Here is a 23,456-nt window from a genome sequence, read left to right as displayed (position 1 = left end):
AAAAACAGATGCTAAAATGATTTAAATGATTTAGTGCTGGTCTTTGTTGAATAATGCAAACAATGAAGAGAATAAGAAAGAATTGCATATGTACGGAAGAGGATTAGGGCCACTGGTGAAAAATGTATGTGAGTTCTGACTTGACTTCTCAGAATTTTGACTTTAATCTGAATTAAAAAAAGAGAAAAAAAGTCAGAATTCACACACAACATACACACATATCATAACCAGGATGATTAAATAACAAATCCACATGAAGAATATGACCAATAAAAGAAAACATACTTAATATAAAATCCACATGAATGTACTAAGGGATGTATAAGCATGATACGCTTGCAGGGCCTGACCCTGTGATCCAGTCTGCATGGTACGGTAAGGTGCTCTGTGAGAGTGGGTGTCACGGTGCAGGGATACAGTCTAGAGACCAGCGTTAAATATGGCCAATATGCACCACTACGGCCATATCTACTGAAGTGCCCCTGGGCAGGGCAGTGGACGTCTGGCTGTTAAACCTGGATACATAAAGGTAAAAACGGTCTCATACTGCTCTCTTCTTTGTCTCAAACAATACCTTTTCCTCCAAGCCTACTTTCTCCAGAAGCGTAATGAGATAGCCCAGCCTTGTAATTGGCTAAATGATTAGTCATTAGTTCCATCATATGCTAATTAGCTCATATGTAAATTGGGGGTCCGGATGAATCCCAGTGCCCATCTCTGTGTAATTAGTCTGTAATTCCTCGGCATCCTGTGGAACACGGGGAAGTTGGCGGGCCAAAAAGTGTGTCGGATGCAACAAAAGGGAGGGACTGGGGACTAATTAGAAATATCTCACGTGAAGCATTTCTACATTAATTACAACACTTTCTGTGTCCCAATACTTTTTTTTTTTCTCCTTTTCTCTTCTTTCTCTCCACAACTGGGCTGCGTCAGAGGAGGACATCACAAACCAACAAGGAGCCCGACTGCTGCTTAATCAAAGATCTGGCTCCTTATTTGCATTTCTAATTGGAGTTAATTAGGATTGCACAAATAGAGAGTGTGTGTGTGTGTGTGTGGGATCTCTACTTAGATTGGTTCTTGCTTATGTGAATTTCTTCATTCATCTGATGATGTCGTAATCAACAGGACATCTGGGGCAAATCCGCTGCTTTTAACAACAACCCGTCTAACTTTAAACGTCTATTTCCTTATTTTGATGTGGGATTTGTTCATTTAAGATAATCACCTACTCAATTTTCTTAGAGTGTATGAGGGCTGAGACCGATATGATGGAAGTATATGAGGCCATTGTCATGCTCAGTTATGTCTCATAATTTGTTGCAGCAATGTTTGGCTTTTGCACCATTTGTTACAAAGATTTGGTGCAAAATGTAACACACACACAGTTGTGTTCTGAATAATAGCAGTGTGTTTTACAAATGTGATTAAAGCTCAAAATCCTCAGAATAGCTTTTAATTCCATAATATCGTGACCAAAATAGATCAAGTTTGTGTTCTACCTTCACAGAAAGTGAAGAAAAAGGGCTGTTAGGCTGTTAACTCAAACATTTAAGACAAAACTTACTCAAGAAGTCCGACTACAGTCATTAGATGTGAGAAAAGTCCTTCAGGGTTTTTTTTTCTTCTTCTTTTTGCTGCTTTCCGCGTTTTTTTGTTGTTGCCACATTTCATTCATCTTAGGTGCTGCCAAGAAACGGCTCGGGTGCTGCTTAGGCATTTAACGGCAGGAAACACCCTGCATGTGACACCCACACCTTCATTCTACTTTAAAATAGAAGATCTCAAATAGAACAGAATAAAATGCCTTTTACTGTCAGTACACATATGTACAATGAGACTGGAGCAACTCCTTCTCCAGAGTCAACATGTACACGAGAGAGATGTAACAACAGGGAATAAAATAAGTAGTGGAAAAGAAAAGGGGGGGGGGGGGTAAGGTGCACAGTTCAGAGATGCTATATAGATATATAATAATAGAAAGATAAATATGGTTTGTATACAGCGTGATACGCTGTGTGAAATAATGAGATAATTACATAATTACACAATTATAACACATAATTGTGTTATCACAAGTATTAAATATTAACCCTTGTGTTGCCCTCGGGTCAAATTTGACCCATTTTCAAAGTTTTTCATATTAGAAACATGGGTTTCTTTCAACAAAATTGTCCAAAATGAACATTGATGCATGGAGAGCAGGTGAAATATATGATTACTTGATTTGAATTTTGGGTGTTTTATTCTATTTTAAAGCATTTGAAAAACAAGTGGTGTGTGACATCCCCTCAACATCCTCTGATCTTAACCGCTGTTTTAACTAGAAACTAGGTAGAATTGATCAGATTAGGTTTATTGACGGTTCTGTTGTGACAATAAAACAAATTATTATCATTTTATTTTAGTGAGAACTCATAAATAACTACATTAACTAACGATAGGGAAATCTGTATTTTAAAGCGTTTCTGGATTATTTATTTTTTTAAATATATATCGGCCGATTTGTATCGGAATATCGTATTCTTGAATAACCAAATATTCGTATCGGTATTGGCCTTAAACATCCTTTATCGGTCGGCTCTAGTTTGCGGTTCCGCCGGGCCTTTTTAACGTAAAGCTTACTGCGCTCCACAAGCGCATGGAAGTACGGTGGCTGCCACGGAAACCAAAACTGGCGCGTTAAATTTAAAACCGATGATCGGATTCAAAACCCAATTATCCAAATGATTATTAAAAAAAAAAAAAAATCGGTTCTCGATGCCAAATCCTGCTCCAAAGGTGCAGTTTGGGTCCTGCTTTGACATCATAAAATCTAAAATGAATATAACAGAACGTCACGTCACATCTCAAGTCACACACACACACACACACACACACACACACACACACACACACACACACACACACACACAGAATATGTAGCACATGACCTTGGCTCAGGCTGTGTCTAATTCAGTGCGCTGTAGTTTTGAGGGCAGCACCGCAGGCGATGCTGCACCCCCCCCCCCCCCTGCATCCCCCAGCCCCACATGACCCCCGGCTATCTGTCTGACAGCCAGCAATTAGAACTTCACCAGTAACTACCCCAGACCCTCATTACCAGTTAATTAAATCAAATCTATCAGGAATTATCCGCTGACACCTGGGAGGAACGCCTTCGAGAAGCTTTTAAATCCTCAAAAGTGAGAACGAGACGAGACGGAGCCTTTGGTCTGAAACTGGATCCTTTTCTCTAAAGCGTCGATTTGGGGAGTTGACTGTTTGACATGTGAATAAATCTCAGATATTAATTCCCCAAACTTCTTCAGGAATTATTTGCAACAGGATGAAGACACACAAACGATGCCTAAAAAACTAGGGCTGCACGATATAAAAAGGAAAATAAACTGGGATTGTGATGATTCACAATATTGGAGGGAAGAACCATTTTTGTATCATTAATCTCGTTTTCATTGAAAAATATAATTGTTTATAGTGTGATTTATACGAGGCTCTGTGCCAGACATTGTTTTTCTTTAGTCTTTACAGTAGGATAACATTTTTAGGCTGGGATGTCTCTGCAACACAATACTTTCTTCAGAATAGTTATACCTCCTGCAATATGGAGATTTACTAGTCCATATTCAGGCTTTCTGAAGGTTTCACCAAGTCACATTTAAGACATTTTAGGACTATATTGAATGAAATTCAAGAGCTTTATCACAACTAAGTCCTAGATTCAAGCCAGGTATTGCTAAACTTGCACTACCCCATAGCTGAAGAATAAAATCGGTTTTATGTCTGTGGTTCAATCTGAAAGAGACTCGCACCAATAACATGAAAGGTGATTGGCTGCAATCTAAGTAGCATGTTGGTCTCATTTGTAGTCCTAACGCAGCAACATTATATTTGGACTAGGGAAAGAAAGAACTACAACACTACGGAATAAAAAAAGAAGCATTTGATGCAGCGTAGCATGGACTTGGGAAAAAGACCAAGAACCCAATACGTTTGGGGGGTGATCTCTAGCTCGCCCACGTAGGAAGAGTCCTTTGCAGCGGCCCGGGTTCGAGTCCGACCTGCGGCCCTTCGCTGCGTGTCCTCCCCCAGCTTTCTCCCACCTGTCCTGTCTATCCACTGTCACATAAAGGGAAAAACGCCCCAAAAAAGACTTTTAAATGTTTGGATGTTGAAATTGTAGACGTTTTAAGACCCTGCAGAAACGCTGTTATTGCAAAGTTAAAACATTGCGATTGATCGTGCAGCCCTGCTAAAAATAAAACGTTACGACGACAACGCGATCAAAGAGCAACAAAAGCCAAAAGCCATTTTTTCACAAACATAATGTACAGTTTTTATTTCAAAAAGCAGCGTGTACCCAGCTGAAGCATTCACACTATTTATTTGAACAGGTAAAAGGTTAAAATCCTCCATAATTTAAACATTCATTTCAGAAAAATAACATCCATTTATTTATTTATTTATTCTCAAACAGGTAACAAAAAGCTACAAAATGATTCTATGCACAGAAATTAAAATCTTAGAAAAACTCAGTGTGGCTGGACCCGACGCGGGGGGGGGGGGGGGGGGGGGGGCTTCCTGATCTGCTGCTCCTCCTCTTCGCGTCCTCGCTGCTTCACCATCAAGTGAACTTATACGTGTGACTGTCAAGGAAACTCACGTCTGTCCACAGCACACACCATGACTACTAGGGAGGGACTACTAGGGAGGGACTGATTGTTGGGTCCGTTTTTGGCAGTTTGCAGATGATCTGTATCTGCGTTTCATTTGCCTGACAACCATTGACTGTAAAATGAATGTACAGAGCATGTGTGACGTCACCCATGGTGTGTGGAGATCTGCTACGAGTCGTTGAGTTTGCCGTTACGGGCGCAGCCATCGCGGATGTGACGATTGTAGACGAGAGGGAGGAGTGAAGCAGGAGCTGCACACACAACTTTACATTACGTTACACACTTTCACCGGCAGTCACATCATAGCCACGCCCTAAAAAAAAACCAAGTGTCGCCCCCTGCTGGAATTCAGATAGAATGCAGGTTTAAGGCACTTTGCCCAACCGGATGCTCTGTCCATTCATTTTAACAGCCTAAGCTGATAACTGGTAAAGTTAATGAATTAAAAAGTGTTCTATTTTGGCTCGGCTGCAGCTCTGTGTCTGTCCCTCTCCACTGAGTCTGACTCACTGTTCCGCCAACAACACTCTCTGACTCTCTGTTACTGTGGATTTGGTTGACAGTTTCGAATTTAATAAATAATTGCTTAAAAAGCATTTAAACAAAGTTTTGTTTGACTTAAAGATTTTCATCTTCACTGTATATGCATACCGGTTCCAAATATCGGTTATCACTTTCATGAACTGCTAATAATCGGTATCGGCCTTGAAATAACAGGACCAGTCAACCCCTACTGACTACGTTTACATGCATATGATATTCCCTTTCATTCAAAAAAAAAAAGACAATATTCCGACTAAGCTGTTCACATGGCTAAGGACTGAATATTCCACTAATATTCCCATTTACACGCAAGCCGCGCAAAACAGGATTTTTTGCTAAGTTTTGCAAACTGTCGGCTGGTTGGTTTGTTCACAGCAACCATAGCAACGCACAGAGCCATATCTGGCCATCCACAAAGCATGGATGCACAATGTCACTGCTGCATCGCTTTCTAATTTACTAAATTACAGGTACAAAAAAGTCGTGGTGGTAAAAGAAATATGCGCTAAGTGGTTAACGCGTTTAGTTTGCAGTAAAAAATAGACACATGCATGTGGGGTCAGTAGGTACAGGATGGCTGTTGGCCACTGACTGTAATCCAGAGGTGCTGCAGATACTGTCCTGTAAGAAGCATTTGGTCCGGAGCGGTCATTGCTGTAAAGGATATGAGTCATAGTCGAGTTTCTGGGTGAGAACTCCTGTCAGGATGAACTCCGCGTTGTGGACATCTGGACACAGAGACATCAGGCGTCAGAAACTAGTTCTACTATCAACTCTCCTATCCAAGTGCTTTCTAAAAGTGCACAATACTCAGCACTTAAACAGGAATCTGGTGTGTGTGTGTGTGTGTGTGGTGTGTGTGGTGTGTGTGTGTGTGTGTGTGTGTGTGTGTCTTGGTGTAATTCTTGTATATTCATGGGGACCAAAAACTGGGAGTTGGGTATACTTGTGGGGTCCCAACAGCTTTGTGGGCCAAAATGCTGGACCCCACAACTTTAAAGGGCTGTATGAGGGTAAGGTTATGGTGAGGGTGGGGGTGGGGGTAAGGTTATGGTGAGGGTGAGGGTGGGGGTAAGGTTATGGTGAGGGTGGGGTGGGGGTAAGGTTATGGTGAGGGTGAGGGTGGGGGTAAGGTTATGGTGAGGGTGGGGGTAAGGGTTAAGGTTAGGCATTTAGTTGTGAATGTTAGTGTGGGGGTAAGGGGCTAGGGGATGCATTATGTCAATGGAAGGTCCCCACAAAGATAGTGCCACGCACTGTGTTGTGTGTGTGTGTGTGGTGTGTGTGTGTGTGTGGTGTGTGTGGTGTGTGTTGTTGTTCGTTGTTCTACCAATGTTTTTCATGAAGTATTCTCTACAGAGGTGGAGGTCATTGTCACAGGAAATTAAGATGATCTCCGGAAGGTTCTGCAACAAAAGAGCAACGTCGTTAGAACTTGGTTAAGAAGTAAAGAAAGATAATTAATTATTGATTATTGTTAAATAACCAGAGGTATTTTATTGTCTGCTGGGTTCTTTTTCTATCTTTATTAGTACAATTGCCTGTTACTGAGTTGGTTTTATTTCAAAACCTGATATATGAAAATATATCTTTATCATTATTCCTTTGCATCACCCGCCCTCCCCCGGCTATGAAGAATTTGAAGGAAAAAAAAGTACTTTGGGGGCGTGTAAACCCTTTTAACTGTCAAACCTACTGACCTAATTATGCTGCATTTTAAAAACCCTTTCCAAGAAGGATCCGTGTTTTCAGGACACAGGGACACAGGACAGTGGACAGGTGCAATAAAGAATCATCTGAGTATCTGAAGCACCTTGTTCTGTTTGTGCTCCATGATCTTCCTGTACGAGGGCTGCTTGGCCAGCAGCTTTCCTCCGGCACTCTCCAGGATGGGCTTCATGGTGCTGAGGCTGGGGCAGATCCCCGGGGTGACGTAGAAGTACTTTCCCTGCATCACCCATTGCATGAGAGAGACAGGTAGACATAGAGACAGAAAGACACAAAATGAATCAGAACCAATCCAAGTTCACCAATGTGCGCCCCTGTGGAAGGTGGTAACCAGCGAGAATAACCTCAGTGAAAGTTACATTCTTGCCTGAATCATTCTTTCCAATCATTTCACTGATTAATCAGAATCAGCTTTATTCGCCAGGTATGAGGACGCATACAAGGATTTTTTTTTGGAGCATTGTTGCTCACACTGTGCATACACATAAAAACAAAAACAACCAAAAAAAAAGGAAAAAATAAAAATAAAAATAAGGGACGGTCCGACTGGTTTCAGAGTTAACTTGTGTGAGTTGGACTGTCCCAAATGATTACTTTTTAAACGATGAACCTAGCCATTCATTTTTCAATTAGCGATTAGTTTCCCCATTCTTAACAACTTACACAAAAGTGATTTCAATAAGGTGCAAATCTCTATTTATTAAAATTGTTTAACACTGCCCTCTTCAAGTCAAATGAATGTGTGGTGCAACCTGAAGCCAGATGTAGGCGATCAATACAACATCAAAATAAAGTCACTTTCAGGAGGAATACAAAAATTATTTAAAAAAAACTTACAGTAAACAGACCAAGTGCAAAAAGAGTAGCCTGAATTTTCATTTTTTAACAGTAGTCGGTAGAATAATGAATAAGCTCGTCTCCCTTTAATCTTACAGTAAAAAAGAGCAATTTCAGCAACATATGAACTTAGATCTATCAAATAAATCCAATGGTTGTTGACATTAAGAGTAAAGTACTCCCACACTTTAGAAGACCGTGTGCGAGCCTTTTTCTCAACGTGTTGTTTGCGAGGAATCCATACTTGGGTTGCTGCTGGAGGCAGCCATGTTGTTTTTAGACGTGACGCCAATTATTTGTGTCGACGTATTTTCGTAAGTAGTGTGAAGCTTGTTGTCTAACCTTGAAGAGCGGTGCACTGTGGGCTCGCTTTAGTGACTCCTCCAACTGAAGCCAAACAACACCTCCGCCTCTGCATCCCTCAGGGTGTAGCTCTGCTCATCTGACACACACACCACCACACACAACACACACACACACACACACACACACACACACACACACACACACCACACACACACACACACACCACACACACACACACACACACACACACACACACACACCATTAACCATTTATTTATTTGTCTACATGAAGAAAAATGGTACATGGACACGAATATTACAGATGCACTACAATGCATTTGCAAACCATGGACCAGTGGGGCATGCAGCAGGTCTTCACAACATTACATAATAAGCAGAATACTCAGTTATTCAGGGTATAAGTAGCAACATCTCCACCATATGTGTCGGCTGCCAATAAAAGCAGACATGGAACAGTACTTTGCAAGCTGTTTAACCCTCTTTTTGGCCATCCCAAGTACTTGCAGCCCTCTTACTACTGACCTGTGTGAGTGTGTCCTAGGCTACCAACTATGACGTTGACGTCCGACCCTGCCTCACCACTCCCATGCACACATCCACACCCACTTACCCACAAACTTCTGGCTCCTCCAGCTCTCGTCCAGCCACTCTGGGCTGACGATGTGTTTGACCACGGACATGGCGGTGAGGAACTTGACGGTGCGAGTCACTTTACTAGCCAGCAGGTGAGTGACTTTCGGACCGCTGTTGGCTACTTCTCCACCTAAAGCATGTAACCTCTGCAGGGGAGGAAGAGATGAGGACGGAAGTCTTTAAAAACACTGAGAACATTCAGCAGCGGGGGACAGTGGAGAAGCTAATGCTAGGAAGAAACACATTATGTTTACCTATGTGTAGAAACAGAAAGCTAGTGACATGATTCTTGATGGCCACTGCTTTTCCTTTAAACGTTCCTAAAGGCGCTGACACATCAACCTAATTATCGAGGTCAGGAGTCAGTTCTGTGTGTTCCGTGCCGTCGTCCGTCCGGAGGAGCCATATGCCTCTGTTTGGGCCAACTCGACATGTTGAATCGGAAGGCGGGCTGTCGGACTCAATGACCAATCTGATTGGTGGAATGCTAACCCGGGAATGACGAGCGGAGTGAGCGTGAATGACGCCTCTCAAAATCTGACTAAAAAATGAATAAAATTTGTCTTTCTGAAATGAAGACAGATTCACCAACTGCACGGCCTACTTCTCGCTTAAAATTTTTTCAGAAACTTATTCCAAAACGAGCCGCCGTGATGAAATTTGAAATTCCGGACAAGCCAGACCCACGTGATGCGTTTGTCCAATCATCATCTGGTATGCATTTCTTGGGCGACACTACAGATTGTCGCCGCCTGCTGTTATGGAGACGTATTACGTCTCGCGCACGTGCAGAACGTATGCTAAAGTCGGCGTTGCGTCGGTGTGTTCCGAGGCACTTTTTGGACCAACTCAGACTGACTGCCTTGTCTGTGGAAGGTCGGCCATCGACTTGGTACGTCAGCGCCTTTATGTGTGCCATAAATGTACCAGTATTAGAATGACAAGCCCTCGCTGTATTTTTAAAAGTAAACTTAATACTTGTCTTTTTAATCTGGCTTTTTATTTGGAGTAATGCTATTGCATTATGTTCTAAGTGTTAATTGTTATTTTTATTTTAGAATTTTGTAACCCTGGTGTTCATTTTATTCTGTTGGTTTTAACAGTCTTATTGTTGGAATTTTTAGTCTTGTCTTTCATCTGTTTTAAATTTGTGATTTTGTTTTGAGAAGCACTTTGGGCTGCATGCTTGCATGAAAGGTGCAATATAAAGAAATGTTAAATGTTAAAATGGTGATGACCTAAGTGAGTGTAACATTAGCATCCTGTCTGAGGGAGTGCTCGGGCTGACTTTACCTTTGTGTACAGCTGGACTTGTGCAGGCTCAAAGCCTGTGAACATGACTCGGGGAGTGGACTCTGGTGGAAGCTTCTTATTGGGTGACTGGATCTCCTCGAGTCTACACACATACATACGTACACACACACAAAATTGTACTTTTACCCAAAATATCACAGATACAGTAATCTGGACAGTTGATGTTTGGTCCAACATTCCCAGGGACAGACGTCCAGGACCCAGAGCTGCGGCACTGACCTGGCCTTCTTGTTTGCCGGCTGGTTGGTGGAGTCTGTTATCTTCTGCTTCTGGAGCAGCTGGAGACTCTATACACCGCGCAAACATAACAGAGACACAATCAGTGAGCCAACACAGCACAGGTAATCCATCCTATGCTGCCTGTTTGGTCTCTTCCATTGCCAGACCCTCCTCCACAGCGCTGCGGAGGGGGGTCTGGCTAGTCCACACAGCATTCCGGGATGGGAGAAAAGCGTGCTCTGGTTTATTTGGATTTCTTTAAACTAGTGCCGTCAAATGATTAAATAACTTAATCACGATTATCACATTAATGTCATAGTTAACTCGCAATTAATTGCACATTTTTATCTATTCTAAATGTCCCTTGATTTCTTTTTGTCCCATTTTTTTTCTCATTATAATGCTCTCAACATGGAAAAGAGGATCGTCTTGCTTTGTGCAAATATTTTTTTTATTGAAAACGGGTATCCTGTACCTGCACCAACAGAACCTTTCTCAATTATAACATACACGTCAAACACTTAAAATCTGGTGTTATTGGGTCATTTATATATATAAAAATTCGGTAACAAACGGAAACTAGTGTAAACTGTACAAAAATAAAAAGCACCCATACAAATAGACTTGCACTGAATATATGAATGAATATGAAGAAATGCTGAGGGAAGCATTCAAAGGGAACTTGTCTCTGAGAGCTGGTTGCTAAACTAAACCAAAACGAGTTGACCAATGACGGAGTTGTTTTTTATTGTTGCACCTAACAGGAGACATGAAGCAGCGCCTTCAACAAACTTACCGCCAAAGCTTCGGAAGATACTTTGATCGGCGTTCTCCAAGCAGCTACAGAGAAAAACAGAAGCCAGTTTGCTTTCAGCTGACATTTGGCAATTACAGTTAACACACTGATGCTTGTCAATATAATATAAGGTTCATTCATGCTCCTGACAGACAGACACACAGTATACGGTATTCCTGGTATTTGGACCCCACGAATGTAGTATAACACACAACACACACACACACACACAACACACACACACACACACACCACACACACACACACACACACACACACCACACACACACCACACACACACACACCACAACACACACACACACACACACACACACACACACACACACACACACACCACACACACACCACACACACACACACACACCTTTTCTAGTTTAACGGTAGAAAAAAGGGTCCCTGCGCCAGTCGCATGGTTCAAAAGGTGTCAATTAATCATAGGTGTGTTTTGGGCGTAACATGCAATAAACCAATCAGAGTGTCATCTCCCATTCCCTTTAAAATGCAAATGTTCAACTGTACATACCCAGCAGGTTCTGGACCAGCTGAGGGTTAGGCACCAGTGGTTCAGGGTGTGTGTAGATGGAGTATCGGCTGTGCTGAATCTGTCTCAGTGCTTCAAAGTTGCCCAGCAGTATATCACACAGCCACTGGGCGTTCACACAGGGGATCTTCCACTCCTTGGCCTTCTCGTATTTAAGCCCACTGGGTCTGAGGAGAGATCAGCAAGACGACCATGTCACTACCAACACTGTACCTGGCAGCGGAGGCCAGTATGGCAGGGTGGCAGAAAACACTCTGAACTAATGGTGCAAATCCTAATATTTGCTATGAAGTGAAAACTATTTTTTTTTTCATTTATCACAATGTCTTTTTAAACACACTGCACACTATATGGGTGAGGGATTCCTAAGCTGCACATTCTGTCCTTGAGGACTCAAAAACAGCTCATACCGCAGAAACTGTATGACGGAAATTTTGACTTCTCCAAACTCCGGTATACCTTGAAATCGGCTCATGCCTAGCATGGGGTAGCACATTTGATGACATTAGTAAGACCCAGGTATCTATCATCTGTAACCCCAAAATCTTACTCTTTACAGATGAGGACGGTGTTGCTCCGACACAGATACCCGGTGTATCTGGAACCAGCCAGGTAGGCCATCAACTTCAGGTCGTCCCTGTCAGCATCCACAAACCCCGTCACCGATATAATCTGTCGGCGAAAAGACAGCGAAGAGGTTAGACGGACAGAGATGACAGGCGGACGTTAAGATGCCGGTGCTTTTTTCCCCCCGTACACCAACAGATTTTAGGCCGGTAACAAACACGACATGAGTGAAGCAGATATTGATTCAGGGAGTTGGACCTACGTGCTGGGAGCAGGGTTTGGCTCCAGGAGGGAAGGCAAAGGGCAGATGCAACGTCCGATGAGGAGGAACCATCCTCTTCCTCTTCAGTACAGTGTTGAGCCAGTGGGCTGTTACACAGCGCTTTCCCTCTCGGAGTGCCTGGCAGAGAAGACACCACAAGCATCAGACAGCGGTGACAAAGAGGCCATGATTTTGGCAAGATGAATCAAACTTGGTCAAAATCAACTGAGCCAAGGCCAAGAGGGCTTGACATTCAGAGACTTAGTCCATTCAATTCCATTTTATTTATAGTGTCAAATCACCACAGGAGTTATCTGAGGACACTTTAAAGATAGAGTAGGTCTAGACCACACACTATAATTTACAAAGGCCCAACGATTTCCCACGAGCATGCATTAGGTGCGACAGTGGCGAGGAAAAACAACTTCCTTTTTACAGGCAGAAACCTCGGACGAACCCAGGCTCTTGGTTGACCAATCATTCCCTTTTCTTGTTAGCATGTTTACTTTGGGACCTCTTTATCGTCTATATTATCTCCATCTCTTATACGATGTCTGAGGGACAGGTTCCCTCGTCACAAGGCTGTGCCCTTTCCCTTTTTTGCACCTGCTGAATATTACCGTCATGTTTCTGATTGTGGCTGATCCCTCCCACCCCTGGACACCAACTGTTTGAACCCCCTTCCCTCTGGCAGGTGCTGCGGTTCACCAGGACCAAAATCTCCAATCTCCAACAACAGCTTCTTCCTGGCTGGAATGGGACTCATCAACATGGCCCAGGCCCCCACTGACACCGACTTGGTCTTATCCTAGCCCACACCTGAAGTCTCCAGGCCTAACTACTGCAATGCAGTTTTGCAAAGTTATTAGTTTTGCACCTCACACATATTCTTCGTTCTGTAAACAATTGCCCATCCCTCACATGTTACATCCTCTTTGTTTTATACACTGTACAGCTCTTTTCATTTTGAATGTTATACAAAATTTCCAATTCTGAAAAAGATTTCTGACTTCCCGCACAAAAAAAACACAGAGGAAAATTCCTTGTATGTGAAACTTGGCAATTTACCAGTTTCTGATTATGACTGTGGGCTTGTGTCGACCACCTCACACTGCATGTTCTTATAGTGCTAGAGTACTTCACAGAGTTGTGTATGTTCTGATAGCACACATCCTTACCTGTACATACATGTTGCTGACTTGACTCTCACACAACAGGTGAGTGCAGCGGCTGGTCAGGGTGGGGTCGACAGCACCTCCACACGCCTGGATAACCTGGGGGAGGGGTTAAGTAAATATAATCCAATTCACAACATATTTTACCTCTTTTTTTTTTTATAATACATGATGAATATCTTCGTCCTATCTACTACTCATAACATAAGCTCCCCGGTATTCCCATCCCAGGTAGTTCTAAAATGGAGAAGATGAAAATCTTCTTGCTTTTCTTGTGCGGACTGAGTAACTGTCTCACCCTCTTCCATGTGGCCAGGAGTTGTTTGTCAGCCATCTGTTCCGGGTAGTCAGCAACAGCAAACACACAGCCCAGCAGGAAGCCATCCGCTGGAACTGAGGGTTAGAAAAGAACAGGGTTCATACGCACACTTTCACTTTTCCGAGACCTTTTGGCAAATTTCCATGACTATGTATTCCTTAAAATCTCAGTAGACATTATACGATAAGAATAAAAATCTGTGTTAACGTTCACCCTCAGAGGTTTAACAATAAAATGAATGACAATTTATGTGGTTTCATAGTGGAATTTGTAATATCGCGCCCCAAACAGAAAGTTAAAGGTTAAGACGACGTGAAATACATTTATTAATAGATTTCTTTTATTAATCACAAAAAAAATCTTTTACCTAAGATCCCGCAACATCAGGCATTTTGGGCCGCAACAATGTGTGTGTGTGTGTGTGTGTGTGTGTGTGTGTGTGTGTGTGTGTGTGTGGTGTGTGTGTGTGGTAGAGCAAGTGAGATAGTAACGGCGATTAGCATCAGAGCGAGTGCCAACACTAGAGTCACAACAAAGTGTCTCCCTGTTCTTTCTTAACTGCAGTGGGGAATCTGTAGCAGGAGAAGTTTACTCTCTCTCCTTGATTTCAAGTTGGTTATGGAGAAAGAGAACAAGGTAACAAGTCAGAGAAAATGCAACCCTACCACGCCACAGCCTAGCGACGTGCGTTGGCGCGATGTGTGGTAACATTTTTTTAGGCTACAGTGTCGGGTCCGTGCCTCTACGTACCTACAGCGCGTAGCCACAAGAGAACTTTAACACAGAAGCATGAATCATGCTTGACTGTACTCACTTTCTTGTGCCGGCTCGTGTCCAAACAGCTGGGAGATGTGCGGAGTCTGCTGGAGTGGAGGCTGTAGTGTCTGCGTCGGCTGCAGAGCCTGCTGGTTCTGATGCTGTAGAGCCTGCTGGGTCTGCTGATTCTGCAGCTGTTGATTCTGCAGCTGCTGCATGTGTTGCTGCTGTTGCAGGAAATGCTGTTGCTGTTGCTGGAGATGCTGTTGGTGTAACTGCTGTTGGTTCTGCTGTTGCTGTAACATCTGCATGCGCTGCTGCTGCTGGAACTGCTGCAGCTGCTGCTGGAGGGCCTGCTGCTGCTGCAGCTGCTGGAGACCGGGCCGCAGTAGCTGCTGGGGCCGGAGCTGCTGGGGCGGCTGCTGTTGCTGGGGGAACGCATGATGTTGCTGCTGCTGCTGCTGTTGCTGCGAGAACATCTGCTGTTGGTGCATTTGCTGCTGCTGTTGTTGCAGAAACTGTTGTTGTTGTTGGGGCAACTGTGCAAACCCTGGTTGCTGTTGAACCTGGGACTGTTGCTGTTGTTGTTTGTGTTGTTGCTGCTGTTGTTGTTGCTGTTGTTGTTGCTGTTGGTGGTGATGTAACTGCAACATCTGATGCTGTTGCTGCTGTTGGAGGTGCATCATGGGATGCTGCTGCTGTTGCGGTAGCTGTTGGTGTTGTTGCTGGGCAGCCTGGTGAGACTGTTGTTGCTGTTGCAGCAGCAACTGTTGCTGCTGCTCCGCCGTGAGCGTCTGGCCCGTCAGCTTGGACTGGTTGAACAGGAGAGGATTGGTGCTGTTGGGGGTCTGAGCGTGGCTGTGGTTGGTCTGCTGCTCCAACGGCTTTGTCTGATTGGATGTTAGGTTCTGGAGGATCTGCAACCGAGGAGGACAAGGAATGGTGAAGTGACACCGCTCCAATCCAATATCCGAGATGTTAATCATAGGACTCTTGCCAACACCTTGTACAACTTCACAGTTTGTTGTAGGGATGTTAACAATTTACCGTTTAACCGCTAAACAACAGTGAAAAAAACATTTTTCGGATGATAAAAGAAAAACAGGCAACAATCTATTTCTTAACTGCTAGTTAACTTGCTAGTGCTAACTTTGCACTGGTCAGCTACATGACACAAAGGTGTGTGTGTGTGTGTGTGTGTGTGTGTATATATATATATAAAATATTACTCATTAAATGTGATCCTGCGCTTCCTCACATTAGAAGCTGGAGCAGTGACATGAGGTAGGGAAAACTTGCTGTTCTAATGTTTTTGGGGAGAACCGTGGGGGTGTGCTTACATGTGCTACGTTGGCAGGTCGACTGGCTGGCTGCATGTCAGAGTTGTTGGTGATGTTGCGGAGGGTTCTAGCAGCCGGGCTCCAGCCAGGGATGCCCTCTGGAACCGGTACACCTAAAAAGCAGAAACATGTAAAAGCTTAATTAACAAGATACTGGGTTAGAAACCAGGGGTGGGAATCAACGAGTAAAAATCTAAATACGATACTATCACAAATGGTTGCCCACCATAACGAGAGTGAAAGAGACTTGAAATGTTTTGAAATGTGCGCATCAAGACATTGCAGGTCTTTGACCATGTCTGTGAAACCAGGATGTATTCTGAGATGGTTATCGTATCGTGAAAGTCTCATACCATTCCAACCTCTTGTTTCAAAACATGAGTGGTTCAGATGGAGGTAGGGATGTCATGAGAACCGATACTACCAATACCTTCCGGTTCTAAAATAACAAAACAACAACGCCTGTTTTTTGAAACACCGTAGGCACGGTTAGCGACGATGCCAGTGTTAGCATCATCAGTACTGAGCCTCTTCCAGAAGGAGGTCACAAAGAAGTGGCCGAAGTCACGTCCTTCTACTTACAGTACATATCTTTTGGAAAAATAGGAACAAGAGTCAATTCTACCCGACCATAAATTAGCATGTTCACTGTAAACTCATGGCCCTCTTGGCTTCAAATAACTCCCCGATGTTGGCTATGGCCGCTGAACAGGTTACACGTTGGAAACAGCCGTGGCCACTTGCCTGGTACTCTGGTAACGATAGCCACGATTAACCAGGACCAGTTGGGATCACTTTACTGGCAGTGTCTCAATTGTTTTTCTGAGGAACCAACTCGGGTACTCTAACAAGCCTGTCCCTTGTAGCCGTGAACAAAGCAAGCGTCTTATCATCGACCAGGGCCCGGCTGGGGCCAGTCCCAGACTGATTGCAGCATTACGTGAAGCCCAATAGTTTCTTTGATACCCAAATGATGAACGGAATCGAATGAGAATTTGAAATCATATGACAGATTCCATAGGGCCCTACACTTAGTCAGAACTAAAAGCAAACTGGATATTATTAAAAAAAAAAAAAATTACTACTTCTAAGTTTCCAACCGAGCCACCCCACTGTAACTGTGATTTAAAAACACGTCTTAAAACACATTAGTAATTCCCACAGACGTAGGCCTGGGGAGGGGCAACTTAGGCCCGGTGGGCCACCGGCCTTGCAATACACTAGGGGGAACCCTGGACTGGATCTAGGTGGAACTGTGCAGCCTTGGAGACAAAGGCGTATGATCTTTCTTGACGTACAGACCTTGCTGCGTGGCGTGACTCATGGCAGCAGCAGCAGAGCGAGCCTCTGCAGGCATGGTGGCGCCCACGCTCCCCGGTACGGGAGGCACGGTGGCACACAGGTTTATCAGGCCACTGCCGGTGGACGATGCTGGGTCTTTGCTGCCGGGTGGCCCAGTTCGGCGCCTGGCTGTGCCGGTCGGGACAGGGGCGGTCGGCGTGACCACTTCGGCGGGCGTCCAGTTGAGGTTGGTGCCCTCCTTCTCCGTGGAGGAGTCGTCGTCCGAGTCGTCGAACATGCGCTCGCTGCGGCGCTCGGGTTTGCGGGGAGAGTTCGGGGAGATAGAGTTCAGCTTTTTGGGTCCCGGTCGGCGCCGCGGGCTGGACTCCTCGCCAGACGAGCCGCCGCTGGACAGCCGGGATCGCCGGGGGCTGTAGCTTCCGTCGGAATGGGATTGCTGGTCGTACGACTCGCCGTCACTCTCGTCGCCTTCCTCTGGCTCCACGTACGTGAGCCTGGGGTGATAGAGCACTTCATCTTTTCTGCTTTTGTCTGTAAAAGGTGGAAAAAAGGAATGAGTCACAATTGTGAATCAACTGATTAGCTACTCCATTTTTGGTTGGACTTATAGATGTATATATTTTTTTATTTCCATATATACATAAACTCCCGGTCAAAAGTTTGGGGTCAATTACAAATTCCCATTTTGCTCCATTATAGACAACCAGTCATCCAATGATCCAAAGACACATTCTGATCACTAATCTGATTTTAGTAAAACTAAAACATTTTTGCAATTATGTATAAAACAAGCAGTCTGAACACATGACCTTAGGCAGTGGGAAAATATTATATATATATTTAAATAAAACATACCATTTTCCCCTATTTTCTGGTATCTTATAAAACTAACTTGATGAATTGTTTAGTCAATCAATTAATTGAGAATTGAATAATCTGCATATTCTACACATCTTTTCTTGGCTAAAAACCCCACACACACACACACACACACACACACACACACACACACACCACACACACACACACACACACACACACACACACACACACACACACACACACACACACACACACACACACACACACACACACACACCACACACACACACACACACCACACACACACACACACACCACACACACACACTTTTTACAGCTGCATGTTCATTTGGCTCATTGTAGTTTTGCTTATTTGAAGCTAATGCACTTGCACTTACTACTTGTAGTAGTCTGGAGTTTGTACCTTCAAGGTTGAAAGCCCTTAATTGGAAGTTGCTTTGGATAAAAGCATCAACTAAATGACACGTAATGTAATGTAATCTTTAGTTGCATCCCTACTATAGAATCGCACCCTCAAAACTCCGTCAGCACATCATCCAAACAAATATTAGAATAAAAAAAAAAAAAAAAAGTCAAATCAAGGCAGAAATACACCAGATACAGCACTAGCATTACCTTTAACAGAATCTGTTATCCAGTCCGGAGTGACAACCTTGATGCCCGGGTGTTTCAGGGCACACTCAAACTTGGCCTGGAGGGCAAAAACACACACACTGTATAATTAGAAGTACCCTGATGAACATGAAAATCTTTTACTTCTACTCATTGCATAGGCTAATAATTCCATAACAGAAATTCTTAGCAATAACAGAGCATGCACTTACCCCCTTTGATTCCTTCACTACTAAGTGGGTGACCTTCTTGTTGAGGTTAAGTTGACATTCTCCTCCATAAAAGGTTATGTAGGCCCACAAAGTGTTGAGATCGTCTGGAAGCTACACACACACACACACACACACACACACACACACGCACACACGCACACGCGCACACACGCACACACGCACACACGCACACACGCACACGCACGATCATGAGCTTAAGATGCTCGAGAGGTAGGAACTGTCAGGCCGGCCCATCCCCAGAATTTACCAGACTGTTGTAGCTGTGAGTCATTATATCCACATTACTAATGATTATCAAAAATCTAATTGTGTAAATATTTTGTGAGAGCACCAATAGTAAACACTACAATATTGAGGTGTTTGGTCAAAAATATTGTGATATTTAATATTCTCCGTATCGCCCAGCCCTATACGTACAAGTAGAGACCTTGAAGTTAAAATGGATTTCTTGGAGAAAGGGCACGCACACAACACACACACACAACACACACTTACCCTAGGTAGACAAGCTGTCACACCAAAGAATATCTGTCCTGATTCCGGGGAGAAACCAGTAACTCTGTGATGTCCAGGGTTATGGAAAAAACACAGAAAAGCTCTTATTTTGGCCTTTTGATAAACTCTGCACATTCTACAATCCTTTGGGTCAATGAATCCATTGGAAAACACTTTCTTTACTGGAACTGTAAACATTAATATTCTGCTGCCATTAACACAGTTATTGTTTTTGATGTTCAAAACATGTTTAAATGACACCAATTTGAGGTGTTTTGGACATGATGGTGGAAGGATACGGTAACAGGTCTCCACATCTGACTGAGAGGATCACCCAGGATGGCTGGAAAACATGAAAAAGAACAAAAGGGTCAATGCTTTATTCGTTTCCTTCTCTCAGTTGCACAAAGTGTCTTTAGATCACTGTTACTGTTTGACTGCGGTTAAAAATGACCATCAAGAAAATGCCTCCCACACGCTGTTTTTTTTTTTTAATGCATAAAAAGAATTGCGTCCAATTCCAGGCAAATTGCTTATCCGTTATCTGCCTGTTTCCATTCTTTGTGCTAGGATTAGATGACCGGCTGCAGGACCACTTTCAACCCAAAAATAAAAAGGAAGTAATAAAGGGTGCACAACTCAGAAAATGTCACAATTTGATTCAAAAACGATTCTCAATTTAAAAAATGATTCACAGTATGTATATGTAGTTACTTTTCCCATGTGATACTATACACACCATTACAAAACTTTTTCTATATATATATATATATATATATATATATATAAGAGTTACACAACATTGGTCAGGTTTGAACCCACTCTGGCACAACCCTTACCTTGACAACAGGCAGGTCAAAGACCTCTCTTGACTCGCCCACCTCAGGGTTGTCCCCGTCCTCTGCAATGATGTGAGTGGCTAAAGCATTGTAGGACACCTCCTTTCCTTTTCCCGCCTTCAGCAGCTGCACCACCTGGAATATCCGCACAAGGTTCAGTCAAATTCAATTCAGTCCAGAGCACAGCCCACACTGGCTTCAACTGTGACACCAAGACTGGCCAAAGATCATACAATAGAGTTACTAAGACAGCAGCGTAGTCATTATATCCACCTTATTGACAATTATGTATCAAAAATCACACATAAAATCACACAAAAATCACATATTGGTAAAATATGTTGGGAAGACATCAATTGTCAACCCTACAATATTGACATCAAGGTATTTGGTCAAGAATATTGGGATATCTGATTTTCCCCATATCCCCCAGCTCTATATAAGTTGTCTGAGATGAAGCAGCATACTTCAGTTCAAGCAATATTCTTGACTTCCCATAGTTCCCACATTTCTAAGATTCTTTTTCTGAAATTAGGCCTTATGGTCCCAAATTTCCTTTTTCAAAAAATTGTATCAGATTGTATCCCCCTTTCTCCCAATTTAACCTAACCCTTTAAGAACACTCTTAGAAATGTGGAAACATAGGGCTGACCCCACAGAGCAACTGCTGCAATCTGACAGCGTTTCAGTACAGCCTACTCAAATCTGGGTTTGTTTGCAAGGGTCTCATTTGAACAATGCATCCACAGAAGCCCATGTGTGGCGCCTCATTAAAAAGACATAAAAGACTGGAATCATGCAGTGCCATCTTAGATCTAAAACTGTCAGTGTTAGGATTGCAACGCAAAAAGGAAGAAAAACAAAAGGCAGTGAGAGTCGTTTGAACCAAACAGTAAAGTGCATTGGACTATAAGTGGAAATGTGCATATATTAAACAAGCAGGAAATGATATGATTCAGTAACATTGAAACATAGTTCCCACAGAAATCAGATGAAGGTGGTCGTACTGTGCTCACTAGCTTGACGCTTTAAGTGAAGAGGCTCTATGAACAACCAACGTGACTCTAACGTTATGGTCTCGTGCTCCTATTTCACTTTAGCCTTAACCTCACAAGGTGGTGTATCACTAGACAATGACATACCATTTCCTAACGTGACACACTTTGCACCACCTCTGTTGTATATCAACAAGCTGAAAGAGAGGTGCGCCTAGGAATCACAATTTGGCAGGAAGTACAGCTCCGTGCCACAGGTCCCCCAGCACCAACAAGAGAAATACCGGCGCATGCGCAGTAAGGGGCGCCCAATTTAGCAAGATGTTGATGGTCACAGGTTGATGCAGGATAACACCGTGCATAATCCTGTGCACCTAGCTAGGTATTTCACTACCCGTCACAACAGCGCAGTATCTGTACAGCGCTCACGGTTTAGAAAAGGCAGCCTAACACACGCCAGCTTTACTACCACCTTAAGAAGCCCTGTGACCGTTAAACACAGGAATAAGCTAGCAGCTAACCAGCTGTGCAACTACGAAACTCATAGCTAACGTTAATGCTAAGAGGGCTGTATGAAAAGTGTAATGTTAGTGCAGCAATAACTACGCTTCTACACCAAATATCCACAGTGGATTCGAGTATCACAAACACACCCTCAAACATATGCTTACAAGACATAATATGGGAATCGCCACAATACTTTGTCAGCCACAGAACAAGAGCACTGTCTTTCGTGTAGCATGTCAGCCAGTTAGCTAGCTGGTTAGCTTATCCTGTAGCATCCCATTCAGATTGAATGGTGCTAGCAACCTAGCCTGCTACCAAATTTAGCTGCAAGAAGCTAACGTCCAGAGCCTCACCTTTTGGTCAATGTCCCCTACCACGTAGAATTTGACATCTTTGAAAAGTTCGTCGACAACCTTATTTTCCTCCTCGGACATGATTGTCCATTAATGTCATGGGATTATATATTAAAAGCCCAGTAAAAAATGAAAGAGTGAAGTATCTACGTTACAGCAGCTGGTTTAGAGCGTAATTTACAGTAAACCGGAGACACTAGCGCCAAATCGCTGAGCGCGCCTTGGGCTACAACACTCTGAAATACAGAGGGGGGGTCAGTAATACATCTTTAGTTGTATAGTAATTTCTTTTGTATCTAATGGATTTTATCGCCTTATGTGATTCTATAAAAGAACACTTTATTCAAAAGTTATAATATGACAGATTTACAGGGACGGAAATGTATACATATATCTTTCTAATAAACATAGAATCCCCCTGTCAGATGAAAATTGATGTTTTTATCCAGACGTCTAACCTAGATTTTACCAATCAGACAGTGGAGTAAGGACTTTTCATTGATCCAGTTGTAACCTAGGTCTTAGTTTATTAATGTAGAAGAAAACAAAATACATAACATTTACTTTGGAAATGGAATATTTCCTTTAACTAAATACAGTGATAGGAATTAGTCAGAGGCAATAAGAAAAATGATGAATGATTGGCATCATGTTCTAATAATTAATAAATAACACAATGTGATGAATGAATGTGTTGAGTTTTGACTTTGCTGCATGGGAGCGGGGCTAAAAAAATATATATAATATTTTCAACGAAACTGAAAAGAAGATTAAAGCAGGTAAAAAGCTCGCCGGCTGCACAGTCCAGCCATGCTGGTGTCTGCATAAGCAGAACTCCATTCACTAAACAAGGAAATAACAACAACAACAACAACAACAACGCAGCTCGAATTACCTTTTCCTAAAAATGGACAAACTACATTTTCTGTATCTGTCAAAGCAACTCGGCGAACACCATATCCGGGTGTTAACCCCTCTTCTCACCAGACACACCGCCGTGTTATTAACGTAAAATAGACCAGAGGAAAATAACTCTTTCCTGATTGACCTTTTCTTCACAAACACCACTTTGACACAACACTGGGCTTTCTAAAGTCAATGTTGTTTCTCCCTGATGTTAGCAGCTTCTCTCTCATCAACTTCTTACATAACTGTATCTGAATGCATTGCTGTCGCCCATGCTGCAGTACTGCTCTCCGCCTGAACTGTTAGTGATGCGCTAG

The 23,456-nt window shown here is 43.1% G+C and overlaps 1 protein-coding gene across 1 annotated transcript; it reads right to left on the bottom strand.

Moving 5' to 3' along the window:
• Window positions 1-4,310: 4,310 nt before the first annotated feature.
• Window positions 4,311-22,463, bottom strand: paxip1 (PAX interacting (with transcription-activation domain) protein 1). Its single transcript, XM_032532296.1, is given in 24 exon segments — window positions 4,311-4,640; window positions 5,887-5,947; window positions 6,550-6,625; window positions 7,033-7,167; window positions 8,127-8,173; window positions 8,176-8,226; window positions 8,722-8,890; window positions 10,038-10,140; window positions 10,278-10,345; window positions 11,074-11,117; window positions 11,618-11,802; window positions 12,186-12,307; window positions 12,465-12,602; window positions 13,643-13,738; window positions 13,938-14,032; window positions 14,773-15,631; window positions 16,055-16,167; window positions 17,357-17,887; window positions 18,815-18,890; window positions 19,024-19,134; window positions 19,540-19,603; window positions 19,839-19,882; window positions 20,379-20,513; window positions 22,234-22,463. Coding segments are annotated over 24 exon segments (3,420 nt in total). The 5' UTR covers window positions 22,315-22,463; the 3' UTR covers window positions 4,311-4,624.
• Window positions 22,464-23,456: the final 993 nt, after the last annotated feature.

Source organism: Etheostoma spectabile, chromosome 12, assembly GCF_008692095.1.
Source record: "Etheostoma spectabile isolate EspeVRDwgs_2016 chromosome 12, UIUC_Espe_1.0, whole genome shotgun sequence".
Classification (NCBI taxonomy): Eukaryota; Metazoa; Chordata; class Actinopteri; order Perciformes; family Percidae; genus Etheostoma; species Etheostoma spectabile.
This window is presented reverse-complemented; position numbering and strand designations above follow the sequence as displayed.